This window comes from Nylanderia fulva, unplaced genomic scaffold (genome assembly GCF_048542155.1).
Source record: "Nylanderia fulva isolate GAGA-0341 unplaced genomic scaffold, ASM4854215v1 Scaffold23, whole genome shotgun sequence".
Classification (NCBI taxonomy): Eukaryota; Metazoa; Arthropoda; class Insecta; order Hymenoptera; family Formicidae; genus Nylanderia; species Nylanderia fulva.
Genome location: NW_028190293.1, coordinates 3204412 through 3229826, shown reverse-complemented (window position 1 = coordinate 3229826; position 25415 = coordinate 3204412). Strand labels below are relative to the sequence as shown.

At 32.6% G+C, this 25415-nt stretch overlaps 4 protein-coding genes, 1 long non-coding RNA gene and 1 other non-coding gene across 14 annotated transcripts in view; 3 read left to right on the top strand and 3 right to left on the bottom strand.

Annotated features, from left to right (window-relative positions):
* The window catches only part of Lmpt (four and a half LIM domains protein limpet), a 107091-nt gene extending 102301 nt beyond the window's left edge, over positions 1 to 4790 (bottom strand). The window contains exon 1 of one of the 3 annotated variants that reach the window (XM_029303301.2): positions 4665 to 4790. In XM_029303301.2, the coding sequence (XP_029159134.1) occupies positions 4665 to 4775 (111 nt within the window). In that variant the 5' untranslated portion in view covers positions 4776 to 4790. Of the gene's footprint in view, positions 1 to 852; positions 1207 to 3908; positions 4099 to 4664 lie in introns of those variants that run through there. The other 2 variants (XM_029303306.2, XM_029303312.2) reach the window with 2 other exon arrangements.
* Positions 4791 to 5062: 272 nt separating this feature from the next.
* RpIIIC53 (RNA polymerase III subunit C53) lies at positions 5063 to 6710 on the top strand. Its single transcript, XM_029303355.2, has 6 exons — positions 5063 to 5352; positions 5430 to 5544; positions 5631 to 5925; positions 5986 to 6083; positions 6161 to 6400; positions 6486 to 6710. Exons 1-6 carry the CDS (start codon positions 5219 to 5221, stop codon positions 6603 to 6605), a joined length of 1002 nt encoding a protein of 333 aa, XP_029159188.2. The 5' UTR covers positions 5063 to 5218; the 3' UTR covers positions 6606 to 6710.
* On the bottom strand, positions 6700 to 16073 carry Srrm1 (Serine-arginine repetitive matrix 1). Of its 6 annotated transcripts, XM_085483138.1 has the most exons (17): positions 15978 to 16073; positions 15782 to 15884; positions 15299 to 15388; positions 14764 to 14886; positions 12880 to 13050; positions 12149 to 12312; positions 11869 to 12063; positions 10968 to 11783; positions 10065 to 10202; positions 9486 to 9995; positions 9099 to 9321; positions 8899 to 8987; positions 8582 to 8817; positions 8343 to 8504; positions 7738 to 8228; positions 7543 to 7659; positions 6700 to 6827 (listed from the first exon to the last, which is right to left on the bottom strand). In XM_085483138.1, exons 2-17 carry the CDS (start codon positions 15791 to 15793, stop codon positions 6825 to 6827), a joined length of 3540 nt encoding a protein of 1179 aa, XP_085339264.1. In that variant the 5' UTR covers positions 15794 to 15884; positions 15978 to 16073; the 3' UTR covers positions 6700 to 6824. The 6 variants fall into 6 exon arrangements, with proteins under 6 accessions (XP_085339264.1, XP_085339261.1, XP_085339266.1 ...); XM_085483135.1 differs by having other exon boundaries at positions 6700 to 7659; XM_085483140.1 differs by having other exon boundaries at positions 6700 to 7659; positions 9813 to 9995.
* A 403-nt stretch (positions 16074 to 16476) lies between these two features.
* On the bottom strand, positions 16477 to 22458 carry Sap-r (prosaposin). Its single transcript, XM_085483141.1, has 14 exons — positions 22145 to 22458; positions 21201 to 21306; positions 20517 to 20874; positions 19754 to 20062; positions 19495 to 19683; positions 19297 to 19416; positions 18916 to 19179; positions 18701 to 18832; positions 18469 to 18633; positions 18106 to 18322; positions 17671 to 17985; positions 17437 to 17576; positions 17200 to 17357; positions 16477 to 17125 (listed from the first exon to the last, which is right to left on the bottom strand). The coding sequence occupies exons 1-13, from the start codon at positions 22182 to 22184 to the stop codon at positions 17214 to 17216; spliced, it is 2499 nt and encodes an 832-aa protein (XP_085339267.1). The 5' UTR covers positions 22185 to 22458; the 3' UTR covers positions 16477 to 17125; positions 17200 to 17213.
* LOC114931400 (uncharacterized) overlaps positions 21814 to 25415 on the top strand; it is a 66645-nt gene continuing 63043 nt past the window's right edge. For both annotated transcript variants that reach the window (XR_003819670.2, XR_003819668.2), the window contains exons 1-2: positions 21814 to 22701; positions 23954 to 24050. This is a non-coding gene — a long non-coding RNA (uncharacterized LOC114931400). The remainder of the gene's footprint in view (positions 22702 to 23953; positions 24051 to 25415) is intronic.
* Positions 23766 to 23838, top strand: TRNAV-AAC (transfer RNA valine (anticodon AAC)). The gene has a single exon. It is a non-coding gene; the product is annotated as a tRNA-Val (tRNA).

The window sequence follows — 25415 nt, the reverse complement described above, 5'->3', positions numbered from 1 at the left end:
ACAATTCGGTTCAAGGGCATTTTGTAGGTACTAGGTTACGCAGGCCACGGTCATCGCGATCGTCATTGCACACGTGTGACATGATTGTACCTTGTACAAACTCAAATCGCATCGATTCGATCCATTAGACACGGAGCCTTCGGCGAATAGCATAAAGCCATGGAAAAGTACATTTAGAATTGTTCGATTAAATATGTGGTATCGATAGTTTAAAGTATTTTAATAGGAAGATATATTTCAAACACAAGAACATAATTTCACGTATCTCAAAGTGAATATACATTTAAATTTCCCATATCTCTCTCTATCTCTTTTTCTCCCTCAAACCTCTCTCTTTTTCTCTCTTTCTACAAAATGTTTTTCTTTAACATTGTATAGTAAACTGCTTTATTCAGTAATTTCTATTTCAAAAATGCATTAAATTAATTACATTACGATTTTCAAAATGATGTAATTTAAGTAATTTGCGGCAATACTGAAATAAATACGCGGATGTAGAGAGCTAAATATACAATTGCGTGCAAACAACAAGCGCGTCTCGATCAATGAAAGTAATATGCTAAAGCATACAATTAACGAATTAACAAGTTACAAAGGGTAATGAATTTTTTTAATAGAATGTTATTTATTGTCTGATATATTTCTAGAAGAATTTATTATACAAATTTATTATACAAATTATAAAAAATATTTTGAAATTATTTTATTAAAAAATAAACATGTATTCTATATTGAGCAGATCAAATGTTTTTAATATTTGCCTATTTTAAAATCATCAATCAGATTTGGATAATGTGAAATTGCGTAGACTTCGTAAAAGATATATTAAGAATAAAGTAAAGTACAGCTCACCTTGACATCGAAGGCCTCTATATGAGTCCGTGGCACACCGTTCATTTTCCAATAGATTAATGCTCTCGATTTTCAATTCACAATTTTTTTACGTAGTCCTATTCACAGACACTTCCTTGTAAAAAATCTTTTGCGAGCAGGATCGACAACGAGAGAGTACATTTAATATTACTTTTCCCGACCGAGAATCTGCGTTCTACGCTATTAATAAACTCTCTATTGATTTATCACACATGTCAAAATTCAAAAACTTATTTACGTAATTAGCGTCAGCTTTCGGAACACGTAAATTTTATATGAACACTTGAATATTTGTGATCGGTAAACGACAACTTGCTCAAATTAATTGAGCGAGATACTAATTTACATTGTAAGTATTATACACGTATATTTACATTATTATTAAAATTGTTATCGTCGTATTGGCGATATTATAAAAATCAAAATAGCTTGTTGAATGATGACGAATTTTTTTGTAGAATGCAAAATAATTGACAATTTATTCGATCGTTTCTTACGAAAAAACACCGTGCGACATTTAAGCGAGGAATGCGCGTTTCTATCTGCGAGACGCAAGATTTAAAATGCGACGTCTCGAAGATGCACGCATGCGCATCGCAACGCTCAGGAGCACGTGTTTTCCGAGCACGCGCTCGTGCATACCAAAGAAATTGTCCTAGAAACTAGATTAAAAGAGATAAGAAAGATCGCCTGTATTATTAAAATAAATATTTACTAATATATATGCCTTATATAAATATATAAATATTTTATTGCATTTTCCTCAATATAAAATAAAAAATCTAATTACGTATTTCTTCTTATCTTCTATCTTCTATCTAATCTTTAATTTAAAATATTCAGATTTTGTATTCCATCAATATATGTGTGTCACTTTAATATTTAAATTTAATATTTAAAATCTTAGCACATATATTCCTTGAAATATAATCATAAATATAATAAAATAAATAAATTTAATGCTCAATAAGAAGAAAGAAAAGAATATTTCAAAAAAACTGCGAGTATATAAAACAATAGTTTATACATTTATGATAATTATATTTATGATATTTAATAGCGGTATTTAAAGTGATTTTTTTCACGTAACAACATATTAATATGTTTTATTTTATTTAACTAAAATACATATTTTTGTAAGAAAAAGAATTTAAATCCATTAATGCGCTGTAATATTGTACAGTGTATATTGTACAGTCGTACAGCAACGCGTTTCAAATGTGTTAATAATATTTTTCTGTTATTCCCTCTGTGTTATTCTCTCTTATCAATATTTTCTAGAAACATTTTCATCTTTATTGTTGAATAGGCCTGTACGCACAGTCTTTTTATATATCTGCAAACCGCGATATGTCATCCGTTGATTCACGTTTCGGAGCAATTAAGATTTTGAATAATTAACATGTTAATTTTAAATCCTAAAAAATATTTTTATTGTTATATTCGTATTTTATTTTTGAATCTATAATCAATATATAAATGAATTATTAATAAAATCGAATTAACATTCTCGTTATTGTTAGGTTGTAAACAGAAACGAATTATATGGATAATATGAATAAAAGTAAATATAAGAAAAAAAGAATGATGGAGTGAACACTTCTACAATAAAATTATTAAAATTTCTTTGAAACCCACGCCAAAATTTTTTAAACACCTAACCGTTTAAGCATCGAGGTTACACATTCGTGTAAAAAACGCGAGATGTCTGAAAAAAGTAAAGATTCGAAGATGTGAGATCTTCTGCAAGTACTAAAAAATGAAAGATTCTGAAAGAAAAGATTCTCGGTGTGCGCGCGAAAGATTTTCAGGAAGACGTTCTCTCAGATGCATCGGTTGCTCGAAAACTCGTCGATGTATCCGATGTCTGAGGGGGAGTACAGAACAGGTTTAAGAACGATGCGCGGCCAACCGAACTTCAAATCCGCTCTTCTACAGCCGAGAAACGGAAACGGTGCTTTAAAATCAATTCGACGCTTTTGCGATGTCATTTATTTACGAATTCAAATTATATTGCAATTTCATGAGAGATCGCTATTATGAATAAGAGAAAGATTGATGTTAAATTCTGTGCTGATGCGAATACTAACGAATAGAAGATAATCATCATATATACTATAATTTATAAGTAATATATAACATATTAATATATAATAAACGATATTTCAACATTTTGATATTATAGAGAGAAATTCGATGTTATGCAAGATAAGATTAAAAAATGTATATATAGATAAGATAGGGAAAATGTATCTTATGCCTATATTTACAGACAAATATAGAGATTATTTTCATATCTCGATAGTATAGAAACATAAACTCACTGAAATTGTACCGATTTTAATTCCCCATTTCTGACACGCATAAACGATCATAACACGAATACGATTATCATGCGCAACGACCTGTAACTCTTTTGCGACAACTGTGCATTATGAAAATAATCGTATGAAATTATAGAAGAAACTGTCATCATGGAGAAAGTCTTCATGTAAATTATACTTGTTGAGGGGTATAAATATCTTTAAAAACATAGCTCTTTGTCAAGGCATATTTCTTGCAAAAGCGATGATTAGCAAATTATGAAAATAATGAGAGAAAGAGAGAGAGTGTGTGAGAGTACTTGTGAAGGAATGATACAAATAATCCGATAAGTGACTGAATCAGAAAGTGACTCGTTTCTTGTTAGAAATTTAAATCGATTAATAAGCAATCAACACGCGGACAGCAATTATCTTCGCAAAACACCTCATTCTCCGCGACAGGATTCACTCACTTTTCCATGGTACCGATGAAAACAAACATCTTGCATATAAAAAAAAAAAAAACAAGACAAAAATCAAATTCGCCCTTTCTCACATTGTCGATCAAGATCGCGGGTTAACGTTCGCTCCGCGGGATCCTCTGCGAGGAAACTTCAACTATAAAGAGGGATTCACTTCGATGTACGATCTCGACGAGGGAATTCGCGGAGTCCTCTCTCGATCGTAACGCAAAAAATCGGGAAAAGGGAGCGAATATCAGGGCGATTTCACCTCCTGCTGGAGGACGACGATCTGGGTGCACTCGCGGGCACGGCTGACATGCACGGCGCCGTGGCACGTGGCACGTCGTCGCATGTCCTGGCTCTCTCTCTCTCTCTCTCTTTCTCTTTCCCTTCGCAGGACCACCGCTCGCTCGCGTGTGGCGGCAGCGGGAACGCGTGCAGCGGCCGGCGTTCGGGCGCTCCGCGTCGCGACTGCCGGCGTGCGCGGCGCAGCTAAAAAACCATACGATGACCTCATCCACACCGGCTATGCTCTCCTCCTGCCCATGTCACTATGCTACTAGTCGTCCTGAAAACGTCGCCCGTCGTCTGCGCCGCGATACCGCTTATCTGCTGCGCGAGAGACGAGCGAGGAGGATGTGCATCGCAAAATTTTGGAAAATAATTGTACATATAGTGATCTCTTCGATTCTTTTTTCATCTAACGTTTCATTTTTTGTGAGAAACATTTCCATAAATTATCTTGTCAGAAAAGCTCCAAAAATGGAACGTATATATATTTTTCAGATTTCTCGGATTGATGAAAGCTAAAGACTATCCTCTTGATAAATATATATTATTAGAATAAGGATAATTGTGGTTCAATCAAGATTTCTTTACACTAGATTTATGGTTATAAACAATGCTCCGCAAAAGCGCGCGCAATCGTCAGAAAATGGCGCGCTATCCTCGTTCATCTACTATTCGTTCTATTACTAGACGGTCATAATGGATCATAGTGGATACAGCTAATTAGTTCACGTACCTTTATTCGTGGAACGTTGATGAGCTCCTTGTAGCTTCGGTGTCTGTCGCAGAGAAAGAGATCCTGGTGTACCGAAGATGATGTCGGTCGGTTGCGGGAACCCAGGAGCATCGATATGGTTGACACTCCGAAGCGACGATAATCGACGTATTTCGGCAATAAATCGGCACACGATGTTTAACACACGTTACGCGACGAACACTCGACACTTTATGGCACTCCCGACTGTTCCTCGCACTCGAAAATTTACTATTTAACACTCCCGAACACCGACGATCCGACATCCGTCACGGCGCAAATATAAATATGGCTGCGATTCGAAAGCTATCGAAGAGAAGGCAGCGCTGCGAGTATCGATTCTCGCAAGTATCGCTCTTCGAGAGTATCGATACTCGCAGTGCGTCGTCACACAACACAACTCTATTCGCGCGAGTTGATACTTTCTCTCGTAATTGAGGTTAAGAATTGTAGTCACAAACATTAAGTATATAATCAGTCGTTTATAAAATAATATATAAATCGAGCATTAGCGTCGAGTGGTGTTAAATATAAAAATGGAGCCAGGTACACAGAGGCTAACATCCTACAGACTGCCACGAGATTTGACCCTAGGTGGAAATATTAAGCCTGAAAAGTCTAAGAAGGTGTATATACCAAATGTTAATGTGCAGAGGAACAAGAAAAAAGAGTAAGGGATTGTATTAAGTGATATATTATTTTCTGTATGGCATATTTCATAAATACTAAAGATAAATTCATTTTCAGGGAAGTAACACCAGTTAAGATTGACACTCCGAAACCAAAGGACAGAGATTTTGGAAGAGGACGAATAAGAGAAAATAATAGGCGTGGAAGAGGAGATAAGGGAAATACAATACAAGTACATCCCAGATATATATATACATTAAATATTAAATATCAATTTTTATCATAAATCATATTGTTTCATATACATATGTATTTTAGTCTGATGGTATTTGGTCGGACGGAATATTTAAACCACCTACTGTTAGTAGAAAATCTGGTGGTTCCAGCAGTCGTACAGGTACTGAAAAAATACTAGAAAGATCAAAGCTAAATAAAAGTATCAAAAAATCAGAAGAAGAAGACAAATTGAAGAACATATTAGGTGATGATTTTACCGATGATGGTACAAATACTGATGAGTGGATAGATCCTATTTTACTGCCAAGGGTTGAAAAAGAAGAATACAATGATGAAGAAATTGACAAGAAACCAATAATCTTAGAAAATGGTGAAGGTAAGAATATAATTTTTCTAATAATTTCATCAAATTCTTACATACTTGTCTTTTTCACAGTTCTTAATATAAAAGGAGAAACTTTAAGTGAAATTAAAAAGGAAGTTACCATTCACCAAATAATTGAAAACAAAACTAATCCCTATGTATTAATGCAGGTAGGGTACATATATATATATATATACTGTTGCAATTATCGATATAATTATTGCTTGATTTAACAATTGATTAATAGTTTCCAGACTGTTGGCAAGATATGGAACCTAGTAAAGAAGAATCAAAGCCGAAAGGACCAAATGATTCTAATAGTTTTAATGAAAATGAGGCTAAAACAAAAATCGAGCATTGTGCTTTGAATAGCTTAAAAAGTGGTCTATTAGGCAAAGTTGAGATTTTAAAGTCTGGCAAAGCAAGATTATGTCTTGGTGAAAAGTATTTTTCCATTGATATTAATATACAGCAAGATTTCCAACAGGTAAATCATATTTTAATAATTTAATAATTTTTGCAATATACAATATTTTTATATCGCAATTCTTTATAAAATTATTATATTTTAGGAGCTTTTAGCTGCAAAAGTAAATACTGTGTCATTAACTGGTGATCTTGTCAATCTTGGTCCAGTAAATAGTCAGTTATTTTGTTCACCAGACTTAGAAAGCATGTTGGAAAATTCGTAAATCTTTTTAAATGTAATTTTTTTAATAAAAAGTGTATATAAAAGAAGAGCATCAAGAGTTGTAGGAAAAATTTGTGAGAAATATATAATTCAGATTTTGTGAGTACTTCTATATTTTCTTTTCCCGTGTACTAAACAATTATGTAAGTTATTAAATAAATTACATTACACATTCGGTAAAGTCGGTATGGCGATTCTGATGTCTAGAAGAAATTAGGAGTCACTGTAAAATAGAAATGACTGTATCATTCGAGGGTATATTCTGAGGTTTCTGCAAAGGGTTTTTGATAGTTCTTGTGTGACTTGTGTTCTGTAATATTATTCGTATACTATTTATTGTATTCTCTAAACATTGCATTAAAGAACTAAACTTTATACAAATAAACACAAATTAATCGCTGTATACAAGCCCTATTTTTTTTAATGTACTTAGGAACTGAAGTCTGAAGAAATGTGTAACTGATATTCAGGTCAAATTAAAAAAAAAATCTTTATATTAGTCTAAAAGAGTATCTGTATCAGCACGAGTAAGTACACTTTACTATTACAAGAAAATGATAATCTTTATAAATTTGAATAGAGTGTAAAAACTAGAAAATTTTAATCATATTTTTCCTCAATGTAATTATATGAAAATTATTTCACAATCTCTTCGCCAATATTATTTGATCATGTTCCGAAGGGATTGAGCGTGATTATTTATATATATATTGTATAATACAGAAAATAATAATCCAATTGTACGTATTGTTATGAAACAAAAGTTATCATATTTGTAATAAAATTAGAAATTGCTATGCGATACAGAGATATTATTCATGACACATCATCAAATGTTATTCTCAATCACTTCGTTCAATACTATGCCCTTTTTTCATACTTTTTAGAGCTTTTTCCCGAAGTTTCTTTTCCAGTTCCTCCGTATTACCTTCACTTACATCAGACTCATCTGATTCCGCTACCTTCTTCTTCTTATGCTTTCTATGTTTCTTATGCTTCTTGTGTTTCTTGTGCTTCTTTTCCTTCTTTTTCTTTTTCTCTTCTATTTCACTTTCCTGAAAAATATCAAAAATTAATAACAATAAAAATTTGTAAGTTTGAAAGAAAAAATGTCACTCTCGTTAAGTCCTTACCTCCGATTCACTGGTGCTGGTTTTTGTCTTCTTCTTACGCTTCTTCTTCACTTTTTCATCGTCTGAGCTATCGTCAATTTTCCTTTTCTTCTTCACGTCTTTATCTCCGAGATCGTCGTCTTCTGAGCTGGAATCTCGTTTGGATTTCTTTGATTTTGATTTAGATTCATCTTCACTTGTCGAATCTTTTCTGGATTTTCGTGATCTAGATTTTTCTTCATCTGACGAAGTGTCTCTTCTTTTTTTTATTTTCTTAGGCTCTTCATCAGAACTCGAATCTTTCTTCGATTTTCGAGATCTCGATCTATCATCCTCGTTTCTGCCTCTTTTAGATTTCTGTTCTTCTTCACCCGAAGAAGAATCTCTCCGCGATCTTTTTGATTTTTTCAATTCTTCCTCTATCTCCTTTCTTGAACGTTTTCGTGAATCATTTTCAGCAATTTCGCGTTTTCTGCTATCCTTTCTATCTTTGCTGCGATCATCTGTTGACTCTATTGCAAAATATTAAAAATTATGTTTATAAATCATATCAATTTTATCTTATATATGTCAACATATATGTTAACATATATGTTGATACACAAATTGAAAGAAAAAAAACTTACCGGTTCGATTAGTATCTCTAGTTTTTTTATTTTTATCTGAATGCTTTTTATCATCTTCAGAATCTGAACTAGATCCAGCCTTGCTTTTATCAGATTTATCTTCATCTGATGATGCTTTCCTCGATCTCTTCGATTTTTCTGGCTTCTTCGATTTTCTCTTGCCTGTAAAAACATACCTTAAAAGAACGAAATACTGATATTTACTATATATACTATAGTTAATTAAAATGTAATTTTACTTTCGCCATCGCTATCTTCACTGTCCGTAGAATCATCACGCTTTTCTTTCTTCGTTTTTTTGGCTATTTCTGTAGGTTTTTTAGATGAAGATTCTAACGATTTCTGAGTAGACTTTTTATCTTCTATTATCAATTTCGTTGTTTTCAATGATTTCTCATCTTTTTTTAAAGGAAAAGCATCTCCAGTGGCGAAATTTGTTTCTCCAATCTTCGGCGATTCGTCCTTGGCATCTTCCCTGAAAATAAACATAATTAACAATGAGAACAATATAGCACACCGAGAAAACTATTCACGAAATAAATATTTTGCGACATACTTAATAGTTTGTTTAATTTTAATTGTTGCTGCCACAATATCTTCGGTCTTCTTAAACGGCGAGGGTGTACGCGACAAGCTCTTCGAAAACTAAAAAAATGTATTTTAAAAAAGAATTGTTATACATAAATATATAATATTATATACTTCAACTTCTCTATGTATTATTTACTGATAGCTTGATAGTTTTATTAAACTTACTCTATGTCTGGTAATAGGAAGAGACGCAGTTTGAAGTTTCTTAGGAGAAACACTGGGTTCCGATTTTTTCACGGCAACTGGTTCTATCTTCTTGATCTCTTTTTCTGGTCGCTTAGATTGTTCCTCCTTCACCGTTTTCTCCTTCTCCTTTTTCTTAGAATCGTCCGTGTGTTCGCGTTCTCTTTCCCGCTTCTCCAGAGACGTTTTGCGCTCAATCGATTTCCTGCAGACACAAAGTGTACATACACGCACAAACTATAAAAAGTTATTCAACAAATGATAAACAAATACACCACACAATGAGTATCCACAGATTTATTATTATTATCATCATCCACCAATTGCAGAGTCCGTAAAAGTATCGTTCAAAGTGGAAATTTCACTTACCTAAGTGACTCGTCCTCATTGCTAGAGGAACTACTCTCGCTACTTTCCGAGCTACTCGATTTAGACCGGCCATTTCGCAATTCTTTTCGCGATCCTGTATCAGGTGGTCTTTTAGCTTTCTCATCCACTTTTCTGTCCCTTGCCTTATCCTTGATCTCCTTCGAACGATCGGGAGACCGCTTTCCGTCTCTCGAACGATCCACCGATGACCTCTGATCCCTAGATCTCGATCTACGATCTTTGGATCTAGACCGACGATCCTTATCCCGTCGTTCTCTCGAGCGGTCCCGCCTACTTGATCTGTCGCGCGAGGAAGATCTATCGTACCTGCTCGATCGATCCCGTCCGTCCGGAGAATGACGTCGGCTACCGCGCCGATCAGGCGATCGACGTCTGTCGCGTCGCTCTGACGATCGCCTTCGACGATCCAACGAAGATCTCCTGCGACGTCGATCTTCGGGACTCGGTGATCTACGACGATATCTTGTCGGACTTCTGCGCGGAGGACTGCTGGAACAATTTTTCTTTCATGTACACGAAATAAACGACTTGCGTTTGTATGTGCGTGTGTATACTGACCTACGCCTATTAGGCGGTCTGCGCACAGAAGGTGGCCGCATGCCGCGACTGCCGCTGTACCGATCCAATCTATCTCTTTCTCTCTCCCTTTCACGCTCTCGCTCCCGTCTTCTGTCGCGATCTCGGTCCAATGACCTCCTATAAAAAAAAATCGATAATTTATAAATTGAGAAAACGCTTCAAGAAACACATAAGACAATATTATATACATATTATTAATTTTAAAATATTATAATTTAAATGTTTTATAAAAAACTCCTCAAAGTTAAAAGTCGACCAGACTGGCAATAATTTATTATAAATAATTAGTTGAAATACAACGTTTCGGCTGTCATTGCAGCTCTTTTCAAGTAAATCTATAAAAAGTTACCTAAAAATAATTATACTTTTAATACACTTCATCGCTACAAATAATTATACATTCAAAAACCAAAAATATGCTACATACCACATTATTACAGTAAATCAACTTTACTGCAACCCACCGACAATATTAACCATTGTTTTGATGAACAATGTAAAACTGGCTCGTTGTTTCAAATATTGTAATTAATTGAAAGCGAAATTGAAGATGGTCAGTAATTTATATTTGCGAAATGATTTTTAATAGTCCGAACGTTCTGCCACACTGGTAGTTTTAATTTTACTTTTGTGTATAATATGTATTGAGAAAGACCGAGTACAGTCGAAACGTTTACATTGAATTTCAGCATAATAAAAACAAATTAATTTTACATCTAAATTTCGTTTGCTCGTTTAATCTGGCCTATTATTTAAGCTATTAACTGTTTAAATTTTATACGAGCGGAATATTGAGAATTTATTGTTTAATATATCATGTCGAATTTATAAATATATTTCTTACACAGCTTTATATGTATATAACCAATTTGTAAATCTCACCTCCGATTCCTATCTCGCGATCTATCGCGTGATCTGTCTCGTGATCTATCTCGCGACCTGTCTCGCGATCTATCCCGCGATCTATTTCTGTCTCGGTCCTTGGACCGAGCTCTATCTTTACGTGGCGAAGGACTTCTTCTTTTAGGAGCCGATTTTCTCTCTCGACTAGAATCGCTGTCGCTACCACTGTCATCCTTGTTGGTTTTCCGGTAAGATCTCTTAGCTTGCACGCCGTCCTTCTTTTTCCGTATCTCGAAGTCGTTTTTATCTTTCGCATCTTTTTCTTCCTCGGATCCTGAACTACTGCTCGTAGTACCGTCGCGTTTCCTGTTAGAGTCTACATTATCCTTTCGTTTATCCGGAGACTTGGAGCGAGATTTAGAAGATTTGGAGTCGCTCGAATCGGATCTCGATTTCCTCGACTTGCTCCTATCGTCACTCTTGGATCGCGATTTCTTAGATCGTGATCGCGATCGTGATCTCGGCGATTTGGATTTGCTTCGCTTTGACTTGATGCGGTCCTGCGAGCGCGATTTGGTTCTTCTGGATTTAGATCGGGACCTCCGAGATCTTGACTTGGAGCGGGATCGTCTCGACTTCGAAGCAGGCGATCGTGATCGACGCGTCTTCGAATCCCGGCTAGGTGACTTGGACTTGGATTTTTTTGAACGATTCACCGGCGATTTAGATCCAGATCGTGATTTCCTTGTCGATTTGTCCAACGATTCTGGCGAAGGCGTGCGATTATTCTTTTTCTTTCCATCAGCAATGCTCATCAATTTGGCTTGCAATCTTGATATTGCTACCGCCGCTTCCCTGCAAATATATAAGATTTCGATTTGTTTTATATGTCAATAATGTATTCCTATTTTATATGTAAATATGTGATTATGTTGCTTACGGCTTGGTTTTAACTGGCATCAAAGGTATGGCATTTTCCGGTTGCGGCGAGTCTTCTCGTTCAATTTTAGCTTCCGGCATATCTTTTCCGTTGTCTTTTAGTGAATTTTTACTTGGTGATCTTGAAGCGGATCTTCTTTTACGACTCGAACGATCGCGATCTCTGTGTCGATCCCGCGATCTACTCCTTCCTCTTCTACGTAAAAATTATAAAAGAAAAATGAGAAATACATAAATATAATTATATATACTTTTCGAACACTATGTTTTCCTCAATGTACCTGTCTCTATCACGATCTCTGCTTCGATCTCTTCTACGCTCCTTCGATGAGCTGCTATCCTTCTCGTCCTTTTTCACTTTACTCTCCGCGTCATCCTTTTCCTTCTCGCGCTCCTTCTCTTTTTCTTTCTCCGCTAATGATGCTTGAAGCTTCTCTTGTTCTTCCTAATATTTAACATATTACAACATAATGTAAGCCTTCGTTTTTTTACAAGATATCGTTATTTTACAACTAAATATAACTAAACTAAAATTGATGTCATCCATTTTATTACATTCAATTGAACATCTCAGTGAATGTCAAAATATAGTAATTCAATTGTTTATGTATTTTAGAAAACTTCATAGAATACATGATAAAAATATGATAATGAATCAAAGATATAATAAAAAATAAGTGTAAGATATAATAAAAAATATCAATTTGGTTACTCTTCACAATTTTTTATCTATCAAAATCTTTCATAATGTACATAATGTATTATGTATTATACAAATATTAAATGTGGCTAACTGTGCTAGTAGTATTGAATTATACCTATTTAAAAGCAGCAATAATATAGTGTGTTTGTTGAATGGAAATCACAATATTAAAGTGCAACATTACGCAATTATTATTAAATGTATATAAATAAATGTTTGTGTATAAATATTTTTATTCTTCAGACAGCCACATTTAATAATTATACTACATTTACGAATACACATCTAAAAATCAAAATTGATAATTACCAATCGCTTTTTAATCTGATCTTTTTTTTGTTGCAAGAAAGCCTCGGGAATGCCCGTAACACTTTCTTGAGCAGAGACCAGAAGGTCCCATAATTCACCCATGAAAGAACGGGCATTCCTGCCGTTCAAGAAACCTGTCAGGTTGATCTGCATTTTTCGGGGATCGGGAAACTGTAAAATATATAGCGTACAAATTTAATTCCTTATATGCAAGAGCAACAAAAAAATAGTGCAAGTCTAGACAAAATTTAATGATAAAAAAGATACTGCGTTAAGTTTTAATTGAGATTTGACAAAAAAATACTTGTATTTTTATTCTGTTATCTGAACTGCTTTTCCCCCTCGAAAAAGCAGATATTTATTATGTCTAAGTGCACCTTACCACCTTATTAATGTCGCTGATCACCCTTTGATACCTGTATTAAAAAGTTATATGCTGGAGGAAAAAAAAAGAATTATGATAGATTAAACGCAAGTAGCACAAAATAGATCGATACCTCGTCACTCTTCATTAATCTTAATATTTACACCGTTATGATGGTGTGTGTATGTATATATGTGCTGAAACGAGAGGAAAGCATATATCTCGAATATCCGGCGAAAATGTCCGCCTGAAAATCGTAGAGATAATGTCGTATAAAAGGATCACCTTTGCACCAACCTGTGACAATGACAAAGAGTCAAACGTCATGTGTAGGGATACCACCGGGCGCTGTTTTCGCCTGAATCATGCCGATATGTGACCGACAGTATGTCCGGAAGAATATCGAAGTCCTTTGCGAACCGATGTTCGAAATCGTGGTGGGCGCACGATTTCGCTCTTTGGCCTTCGACATCAGCGGTTCCAACGGAGAAATAGCTCGCGGTACGAGATGAAGCTTCCAAAGTCCCAAAATGACATGCCAGGAGAAGAATGACGCCATCGGGAAACTGCAGATCCTTGGACGATCCTCGAAAGCTGCAAGGCTTTCGAAATCCCGTAGCTCACGATGATAAACTACCTCGGTCGAGGTAGCTGCACGAACCGAAGTAACATCTGCTGCAACAGGCAGTGATGGTCCTGCAGGTGATGTTGGTACTGCATGGCGATGCTGGTACTGCACGGCAAGACGTCGCGCGCAGCTCTGGGAAGGGATGCGAGAAGCAGGAGTCAGGAACCTGACGTGATGAAAGTATCGCTGATGGTCCTGCGACGTTGACGACGTGTAGTAGCTGCGGCGATGACGTAGCTGCTGAAGTTGAAGATTTGCGGCAGTTCTAAGGTGACGTTGACATACCAACTGCCACCACAGCTGACATTAGGGCTGACGGCTGATAGAAAGGCAGCCAATCGGATGTAGAGAGGAGCACATCCGAATGCCATTTGGACAAAAGGGTTGAGCCCCACCAACGGTCTCTACTTATACTAACGGGGAATTCAAACATATATGAAAGATTGACTTTATATAGTTTGATATGGCAGGATCAGCTACAGATCAATTTTTTCTGTTTTTTTTTTCTTTTGTTGAAAGTGGATATGCTTGGAAGGAGATATATGGACCGATTAATAATAAGGAATACTGAAGGATGATGAACTTTATGGAAGTCAAATAAAAAAAATTAAAAAAAAAAACAATGCGGCATGTAAAATAGAAGAGAACATCTGCCTCATTGCTTTGTGTTATCCAAACTCAGCACGTCATGCAAAGTTTGAATAATGAATGCTTGCGATTTGTACGAAAACATCGTGCTGAAATAATGTATATTTAACGGTTTCCTATAATGATGAGGGGAAAAAGCCAAGTGAACGCATTACTGACATTATTGCTCTTTCACGAACTAAATTGCACTAAAAACTTTACTTCTAATCAATTTTTGCTTGATTAAATGCAATATATCTCTTACCTTCTCCTCAAGCTGATTATTCACAAATTCTATTACAACGTCATCTTCCATTCCCAGAATCTGTGTAATCTTCGTTGTAATCCACGGTTTAATTACGTCAAGTTTTACTTTGCTCATATCTACCTGTGACAAATGCATTAAAGCCTTATAGTATCTCATAATTTTAAGTCAGTAACATTTATATACATCTTCTATATATATTTTTTTTTAATTTATGTAGAAAAATTGTATTTGATGTATTAATACATTAAAATACTCAAATTGTAAGAATAAATAATATTTAAAAAAACGAAAATTTTGATAGTTAACTATATCTGTGTGTACATATAATAAATATTAAATATATCTACATATATATAATAAGATTTGATTTCTCACAATTGCAAAATTTACTTTTTTATAAAAATTTTATCAGTGTGTGTATTTTAATTATTTTAACACAATCTACCTCTATAATTCATAGCAAACGCACAATAGATATAAACATATTAAAATAGTATAACAATTTGTTAAAAATATAAAAAATATTAATTACTTTCTGTGTTAATGAATCTCCAAATTTCATTTGCTTAAGAAGCTTCTTCTCCTTGTCACTGAACCTTGTATCCTGCGAAGCAGTTGTCCCCTGAAACATAAATAAAAGAATAAAATTTCATAGAAAAAGATTATGATTTAGATTAAAAATTGCAAATTATTACTGTTTGAAAATGTTCTTCACTGAAAAAATTGATTATCTTTTATTGTTAGCAAAATTACAGATAATGATCATGATCAAATTTACTCTTCTAATCTTCAAATTGATAATTTGTTAAAGTAATATTTCTCTTGTTAAAATTAAATAAAAAATAACACTTTATTTATTTACACTTTTAAAGTTACTTTGCAAAGTCTATTTTTAGTCATTAGAATGAAAATTGTTAATGCGCCTTGAATTAAAAACTCATCAAGGAAAAATCAATTTCAGATTCATCAGAAGATTATGTTAGAAAATAAAAGCCATTAATGCTGTTTCCCTTACTGTGTACATCATCTTGGCAACGTGCAGTAGCAGCCCAAAACTCGGCGAGAAAATGAGTTGCACCTAATCGGTGAAACGCCGATGAAAACGACTCTCTTTCTCTCTGTAAGAAAAAAATAAATCAATGAAATTGGAGCAATCACACAAATTGTTGGCAAAAGAAACGTTTCAGGGTAGATTCTACCGAGTACGATACCTGAAAACCATCCACAGACGCGAAAACAATCGGAAACGACTCAGTCCACTAATATGGCGACCGTGCCGTTAGCACGTTAGATCACAAAAGAAGTTGCGCGCGCAAATGGCCATGATGCATGAATATCTAGAATGTGAAACTCGATAATTCAACGCAACCTGTATTGTACTTTTGCGCTGACAGTACCAAAATACAGCTCTAAACACACATCTAAAAATATATCTAAACTGGACGACATTTATGACGTTGAGTATACATTGTAAAATAATTTAGAAGTTTGTATCTTTTGCGTAAATACGACATACAAGATACGTGATGCGAGAAGAGACGCGCCAACCAATCAAATTTTCGCTCTTACGGACAAATTGTAAATCGATTGGCTCTCGCTTCTGATCACGTGTTCTATGTATATTTAAAATTTCAGAGAGAATACTTTTTTTCAAAATCTAAACACTACTTTCAAGAGAAAGAAACTGGTTTAGAAATTTTTTAAATAGAATATTTCAAAAGTATGTTTATTAAAGAAATACAATTTATATCGTATATATTTAGAAATATATATAATTCGCAAAGCAGAATTACACAGTTTTGTTAAACTCTGTTATCACAGGTAAACTTGAAATAAAATAGATCATTGCACACTATACATATTTAAAAAAAATAAATGAAAGAAAAGCGCTTATTACGTAATTTAAACCTTTATAATGTTGCCATTGTTCTGATAACAAAAGCAGCTTTATATAACTGAAGAATAGAGATTCTTGTTATCTAGGTTTATACAAATTTTCGTAATATCAATGTAATATCAGTATGATAGACTACATGTAATATTTGGTTTATAAGAAAAATGGTATAGCATTTATCGCACCCGTTTACACAGATCAATATTATTCAAAGTCTCCGATACAGCAGAGATTAATATAAAGATCATATATATTATAACACGAAATAGGCTACTTCCTATATGGCTACGAAATTTCTGGAAACCTAACCACCAATCGAGAATAGTAACGCATTATATTTTTCATCGATTTTTCAGAATTTTTCTGTTATTAGATTACATTTCCAGCTTGTAATCGTCACTCGTAATTGATGTGATTTATGCAACTTCACCATTTTTTTCGATAATCTTCACTTTCTCGTGTAACCTAATTTAAAAACAAAGCAATAATAAAGTTTTGTTATTAATTTTCAATTAAGTCTCATGCGTTTGTATACTTACATTACATTGTTTAGCTACACATGTGAATTCTTAAATGACATAGCAAAATAATCATTGGAAGAGCACAAAGCCATTTTTTCACACATTTTTTCGCTATCCACGTGAGCTCTTATCATATTTATTATACTCTGTCCATAAATTTCTATCACTGCTTTGCACTGTATAGATTTAAATTTTATTTTTATTAAATTTTATTTAATTTATCATTATGTTTCTTGAAAAATCGTAAAATAATACCTTAGCTTCTTTATTCACAGGTAAATATTTGCAGACTTTTTTAACAACTTCTTCAATTTCAGCATCAACCTTTGGATTACCCAACAATTTGTCAATTTGTGATATGATCGCTCGACATAAGGCACATTCTGCTACAGATTCTGTGGAAACAAATTGAACCAAAATATAAATTTTCATATATGTATATCGTTTAAGATTATACAATTAATATTTCCTTGTTTGAATTATCTATACCTTGAATTTGTATCATGCTAACTTTGCAAAGGCCAAGCAAAGTACATGCTTCTTTGGGACTGACATCCTCTGATAAGATAATTATCAAAGCATCAGCATATTCATCCACAAACTGATTACAGTCCTTGGCAACTGTTTTTGGTAAATGATTGCATACACCGTGTACCGCTCTTTCGATTTCATCTCGCGTCTTTTTATTACCAATCACTTTATCAACATATTGCATTGCAAATTCACAAATTGTGCATACTCCGTCGTTTAAAGTATTCTCTGCCTGAACTGTGTGTAATGGATAATTAGGTATCTCGTTGGTTACTGAAATGTTCAAAGAAAAAGATTAAACAATTTCTCAAAAATATTTCTGTCACAAATTAATCTAATTAAATGATGAGTTTTTCACATATCATTTATGTAAACTTTGGAAAAAAAACTTACATATTTCTCTATCCTTTTGAATATAACCATGCTTTGGACCAGGATCTTTATTCTGGTCACACAATTTAAGATAAACGCATACTTCTGAAGGTGTCATGTCTGCCATTAGCATCTCTATGAGTTCTTTGCTGTATGCCTTCACAAAATCTGTACATTCGTCGGTCAAGCTATGTGGCAAGTGATTACATAATTTATCTAATTCAGCTTCAATATTAGCCTGTAATGTAAATTGTTGCTTGTAATGTAAAAAATTGTATGGAATAAATAAATTGTACATTAAGAATCATAGTTATTGTAAAAAAAAAAAAAAAAAAAAAAAAAAAAAAAAAAAAAAAAAAAATAGCATAAGTAGCAAACTAGTACCTGAGTTTTATTATCTTTGATAACTTCATAAATTTGCCTCACTGCAAGCAGACAGAGTGGACAACTTGGCTTATCCTGTACCTCCGTAAGAATGAAACTTTTAGGAATTTGTTTCAATTTATCAAAGAATACTTCTGATGGGCAAATACGTATCATGGGACACACCTTAAATGATTAAATATTAAAATATACGTTACAGATTTTGTACTCTAGAATATAAGAATATATTTACCTGTGATGGATCAATTTCCTGAACAAGAATGGCCACAATTGCATCTCCATAAGTATCCACAAATTCTTGGCATGTGCCTTCAATGGAAGGTAACCGTTTACATATTTTTCCAAGGACTTGCTTCACTTCCTCCTTAAATTTTAATATGCTTTTAATTTCAATATATTTTACATGTGTCATATATTGTCATTTATATAAAAATTAATATTCATTACCTCATTTGTAGGATTTGTAAGAGTATCCTGTATATAATGTAACAAATATTCACACAGTGCACATGCTTCCTTTCCATTAATACTTTCCTCTTGCAGCAAAGGGAAAGGCATTAATCTTTCAATTGGTAATTGCATTTCTTCAGCTTCTGATTTTGGATGATCCTTGCCAATAGTCACTTCAATTTTTTTTTGATCTTGTTTGTTATTCATTATATTTAATCCTACTTTTGTCAGTTTTTTTGGAATTAAAGGCCAAATTGGTCCCTGTTTTAGGAAATATAAAATAAAGCATAGTTAGTTCTACTCTTTATTTTAAAAGATCTATTTATTATACTTATATAATTCAAAAACATATTTATATATTATTTATATATTACTTACTTGTATTGTTTTACCAGGACCGGGACAAATACCAGATAACTGACAGACAACATTGCTATCCAGCCCTTTTGTAAGATATTCATAAATCTGCTGATAGTATTCATCAACTATAGCTTTACACTAAAAAAAAAAATTATGTTAAAAAATATTATACACAAAAATGTAAAAATTGTTTATTTAAACCACATCAGCACAAACCTCATCAGCAAAAGATTTCGTTTGCTTGCAAAGACCCAAAAGTACTTGTTTAAATTCTATCTCTGTAGTATTTGCAACTAAAAGATCTTTCAAATGACCCACAAGTTGTTCACATAGTTTGCATGGAAGATCATCTCCAACTTCTACCATGCCAACACTTGATAGCGGTGTTATCTCTACTTTTGGAACCTAAACATTGTAAAAGATATTTTTTAACAAACAATTCTTAAGTCAATTAAATATGATTAATAATACTTACTGCATCAGCAGTGTCTTCATGTTTATGGTAATTGTTACTGCACTGTCCTGATAAGTGACATATGTTATCTGCATTGAAATTATTTTGTAAATGATCATAAATGGCATTAAAATGAGTCATAATAATAGCCGAACATGAATCCGAAAAAGAATCAAATCTGCCGCAAATATTCAAAAATTGCAAAAACATTGTTTGTTGCGATGTTTGATGTAATTTGTTTTCCATATACTTTGCTATTGTGTAGCATTTAGTGCATTCGTCAGGCTCGAGTTCATCATTCTTCAATAAAACTGATTTTGTTTCATCCTTCTAAAAATATAACATTCGTTATCAATAATTATGTTTCATATTATCAATCATATTTACGCATGACTAAATAAATAGCAATCTTTAATGATAAGCAGTCTTTATCAGCTGTTATTTACAAATATGTAAATAAAATTTAACATATTCTTTTTATTATCAACTTTTTTGTTAAAATAATTAATTAAATAAAATAATAATCATGTAGAAATATTATTAAATGTTATTTATGATAGAATAAGTTTCACAGTTAATCTAATCTAAATTATGCAAAATACTTGTGAGGGGATGATAGATAGATACAATACATACGTATCTATGTACGTGTCAATAGGTCATTTGATTGACGATTGAGATAATTGGTTCATTTTACAGAGGAATTGACTAATCTTTGTTTAATAGAGATAGGAAAACAAATTAAAATAATATATAAAACTGAAAAGCAATTATTAATTTTTACCTTTGTTGATGTTTGATATTGTGAAAGCAATTTGTCAATGTGAGCATTATTGCAGAGTCCTGCGACAGAGCAAACTACAGATGGATTCATTTGAGATGCCAATGTTTCCACAAGTTCAGGAATAAATTGATCCACAATATTCATGCATTCCTTGACAATGGGTTTAATGTGAATTAATTTACAGCTGCCTTCAAAAACATCTTTCAAATCCTGTTGAGTCTGATTACTTTCCAATTGATCTCGTGCCTGTTGCACCATTTCTTTACAAATTCCACATACATTATCGTTATCATCTGGCACTTCTATTTGTTCCCATTGATAAATACAATGTTTAACAGCACCGCATCCTTTAGCTGTCCTATTATTAGAATTAATACATTCAAAATACTGTTACAATAAAATCAAATACACTACAGTAGTATTAATGTAATAAAAATCCAATTAAAATAAAATATTTCTAAAATATTCTTATTTCTCTATCTTTTTTTAATTAAATATTTATCTAGAAAAATTAAATTTTATATTTTAATTTTTATACAATTATTATTATCTACTTCATATATTATTAATATGTAACAAGTGTGCAATACATGTTTTAAAAATGCTGTAAGTCAATTTTCTCACTGTCTATTCTATTTATATAAAATTTCTATTAGATGATATTAAATTATTACTGATACTTACTTCAGATTCTCACACCAATAACTTGGACCCCATGTACATTCATCTGAGCCCAAAAGATGGGAATTATCTCTTTGTTCAGCAGTTATGACCATTCTAGCTGTGGATACTGCGAATGAAAAAAATATATTTGTATCATTTTCTATAATCTCATTCCTGATCTAAATAACATTGAATTTTTGCATTAAGCTGAATCGCTAAAGTTAAATTAGGCCAGACTGAAGAAACAAAACAGGCATGATAGTATATCATTAGCTGAGTAATCTATACGAGGAAGCACTAAAAGTCTGTTGCAGTCTCAGATTTATGATACAGTCAATGTATTCATGGAAATCATGAGTGTATAATTCAAGCAATTTTTAAACAGAATCATTTTACATGAAAATATAAATATTATACAATTGATAGACACAAAAGACAATATTATCAGTGATATTATTATCGTGAAGCGCACTTCCGACACAGAGTGGCGTATTTATCAAAATCTAAATAGTTTATAAGTTTAAATTAGCTGAGTCATTTTATTCATCCTAGTAAAGAATGCCTTTGCAATGAGTAATGCGAAATACGATTACCCGGCGACGCAAAAAGAATAAAGCGAGACGAAAAGAGCAAACTTACAAAAGAAAAAGAAAAGCAGCCTCTGTCGAAGGAAAAAAAAAAAAGAAAATATCGAAATTCCGATACACGTATCAAATAAAATTAAATAGACACACTCGCTAAAACCAAACATCTCAATGTTTACAAAATCAAAGTACAAATATAGAAAACTTGGACTTGAACCAAACGGAAAACATTTCGAAAGAAAGTGCGCAGATTGGAAAAATATTGCTGCAAAAAACGCGACAACACGAGACATCTTTTGTTGAGAAGAACGCTGCCGCGCAGTTTTTGGGACAAAAGAAAATGCAGAATGCGATATCTGCCTTGTCGTAAACAAAACTCACCAGCTAGAATCGCGCTGAACGCGATCAGGAACTCCTTCATGGTTCCAACAAGGCTCGATTTTCGATTGCCAGTCGGAAGTAGCTAACAAGGACGACGTAATAACACGACAAGACGAGACGATGCGCAATTGAATCCCGTGCGTATCAGTGGTCCGTGGACAGTCAACGACAGTATGTAAAAGCAATCTCATCCGCACCAAAAATGACGCATTACTCGGCTAATCTAACTGCTCCGATCACTATAGAACATTTAACGATGATGAATCGCACACAGCCTGCACGTTCTTCGAGAACAAGAACACACTGTTCGGCGCGACTCGGCGCGACTCGGCAAAATTCGGCTCGGCGATACTCGGCGCGACTCGGCAAAACTCGGCTCGGCGACACTCGGCGCGACTCGGCAAAACTCGGCGACATTCAGCAAAATACCGCCAATTTATCGGAACTACTGTGCATACGCGGAACGTTACCAAATTATCGCGATGATTAATGTTTTGTCCTCGTAGTGTAATTTTTTTCTATGAGACTAAAATAGATACCACAGATGATATACGAAGGTAAAAGCGCAATTTGGAAAATAATAATTTGATAAGTTAATGTATATATTGTTGCTGCGATTAACTATAAAGAACATACAACTATTGTTGCGTTTCTTCATTTGCATTTCAAATTGCAAAGTTAAATTGCGAAATCAATAATTTATGCATGAGAATAAATGATAAGTTTGTAAATATCACGACTGCGATGATGAAATTATTAGTAAATGGATATTATTATGTGTAATATTTTTCCTCCCATCATGTCTGTCGAAAACATATGAAATGTGACTCGTAATGTTTTGACGGAATGCACAATCATACTAATCTTTTTTGATATCAAGTCGAGTTTAATCAAATATCGATACAAGATCAGCTGATTGAAAGATATACGTATCGTTTGATTGATCGTTTACGTTTGCAATGTTTGCACAATTCTTCTTATCATCAAATAAACAAGATTTTACATATTCAATATTTATTATCAATATTTTACTTCCGCAAAAAAGTCATGTAATATTTTATAACCTTATACATTTGTACATTCTCGCTTTAGACACAATAATGAGAAAAATGAGAAATTAAATAAATTGTAAAGAAAAAATAAATAAATAATATTATACTAGGCTATGTACTAAAATTGAAGATTGAAATCAGAACATGATCAATCAGAACAAAGAAAATTTAGCTTCTTTTGTTCTAATTAGATACATCATTAATGCCATTAAGATACATTATTAATGCCATACAATTTCTTATGTTCAACTACGTATTTCTTATTCCTCTCATAATGTATCTGTAAGACTTTATACTGCTTTGTATTTTAAAAATCTTTATATGAAAATTCTCAAAGTGCAAATAAAAAAATATTTCAGTTATAAAAATGATTAAATCGATAGTTTAATAATGGTGACACAGAATATTACATGTTATAATTTAAATAGAGATTCATTTCAGGAAAATTCTTCTTTTAAAATCAGCCACGTCGAATAATATCATATAACATCAATATATACATATATATCAGATAATTTCAAAATATTATCCTCTTGAAAACACACACGGTATAAGGTTACTCTCAACAAGTTTCCGTGGTGTAGTGGTTATCACATCCGCCTAACACGCGGAAGGTCCCCGGTTCGATCCCGGGCGGAAACATTTTTTTGGTTATTGTTAATTATATTCGGAATTGAAAAGCAAAAACTATTTTTAAAAATAGCGAAGATAGAGAATCTATTACAAAAAATAATAAAATTAATTTTTTTTTTTACAGAATAACGTCTTGCATCTGAACGTATCGAAACTGTGATGTGACTTAAACCTTGGAATCTTATCACACAAAGAAGTTAAATATGACTCAGTCTTACTACGTAAGTACGTATTAGTTTGGGTATGATAAAATAACACAAGTGTTGCTTATATAAAAATAAAATACAAAAACTTCTAAGGAAATAGATAATAAATATATTATATTCGACTTGATATTATATGAATTTCGGTCAATCATTAATCAAATACGACTATAGACTAACAGTAAATCACGTACTTTTTCACATTTCAAATATAATAATAATAATAAAATAGAATTTTATAAAATATCTTATATGAATGTTTTTAAATATGCAAGTCTATATTTTTTTTCTACCAGCGCATTTCTAAAATCCTGAAATTTTCATATAAAAATATCATCATTAGCAACAGGAAAATGATACAAATATTTGAGCTCTTATTTGTTTTTGTTAAATTTATCATTATGATACGTGACTGATCTGTTATATGTATATGAAGGAAATATCGAATCCATCATATCAATTTACAGAAATTAAATTGAAGCAAAATAAAAATCAATTCTTGAATCTTCATCGATAACACAATTTTATTATTGTGCAAAATTGTATTTTTATTACTATATTTTTATAGTATCGAAAGTTTAACAACATTTTTCCATGTTTTACACTATTTTGTACATTTACCATACATTGATAACGATATTGTTATCAATAGATTCATTTTCGTTATCTGCTGAAACTATAGCAGATGAACTTGTTAATTTCAACAGTGGCTCATAGATAGCGACTGTAGTATCATAAATAGATATCTTATATTTAATTGTAAGATTGAGTTATTTAGAATTTTTTATAAAAATAAATTATGTTGAAAAGAAAATTTTGATTAAGTACACTGAAAAAAATTGTCAACTTGACTAAACCTTTCAACTAAATATTATTTTATTATTCAAAAATATAAAGATATTTAAATTAAATATAACATATTAAATATAACAAAACATATATTTAATTTAAATGCTAATATATATGTTCAATTAATAAAATAATAATTTAGTTGAAAGATTTAGTCGAGTTAACCAATTTTTTTTCAGTGTATATTTTGAGATATCAAATTAATATTTCTGAAAAATTCTGACGCATAAAATTTTAATTAACTATATTTGCTAGTTAAATTTTGCTAGCTAAATTTTGCTAGTAATATTTCTAAATATTTTTTATATAAAATTTTCGCGTACACTATAAAAAAATTGTTAATTTGACTAAATCTTTCAACTAAATATTTTGTTAACTGAACATATAAAAATATTTAAATTAAATGTAACATATTATAATTTAACATATGTATTTGACTTAAATATTAATATATGTTCAATTAACAAATGGTAATTTAGTTGAAAGATTTAATCAAGTTAACAATTTTTTTCAGTGTATGCACATTTCTATTTA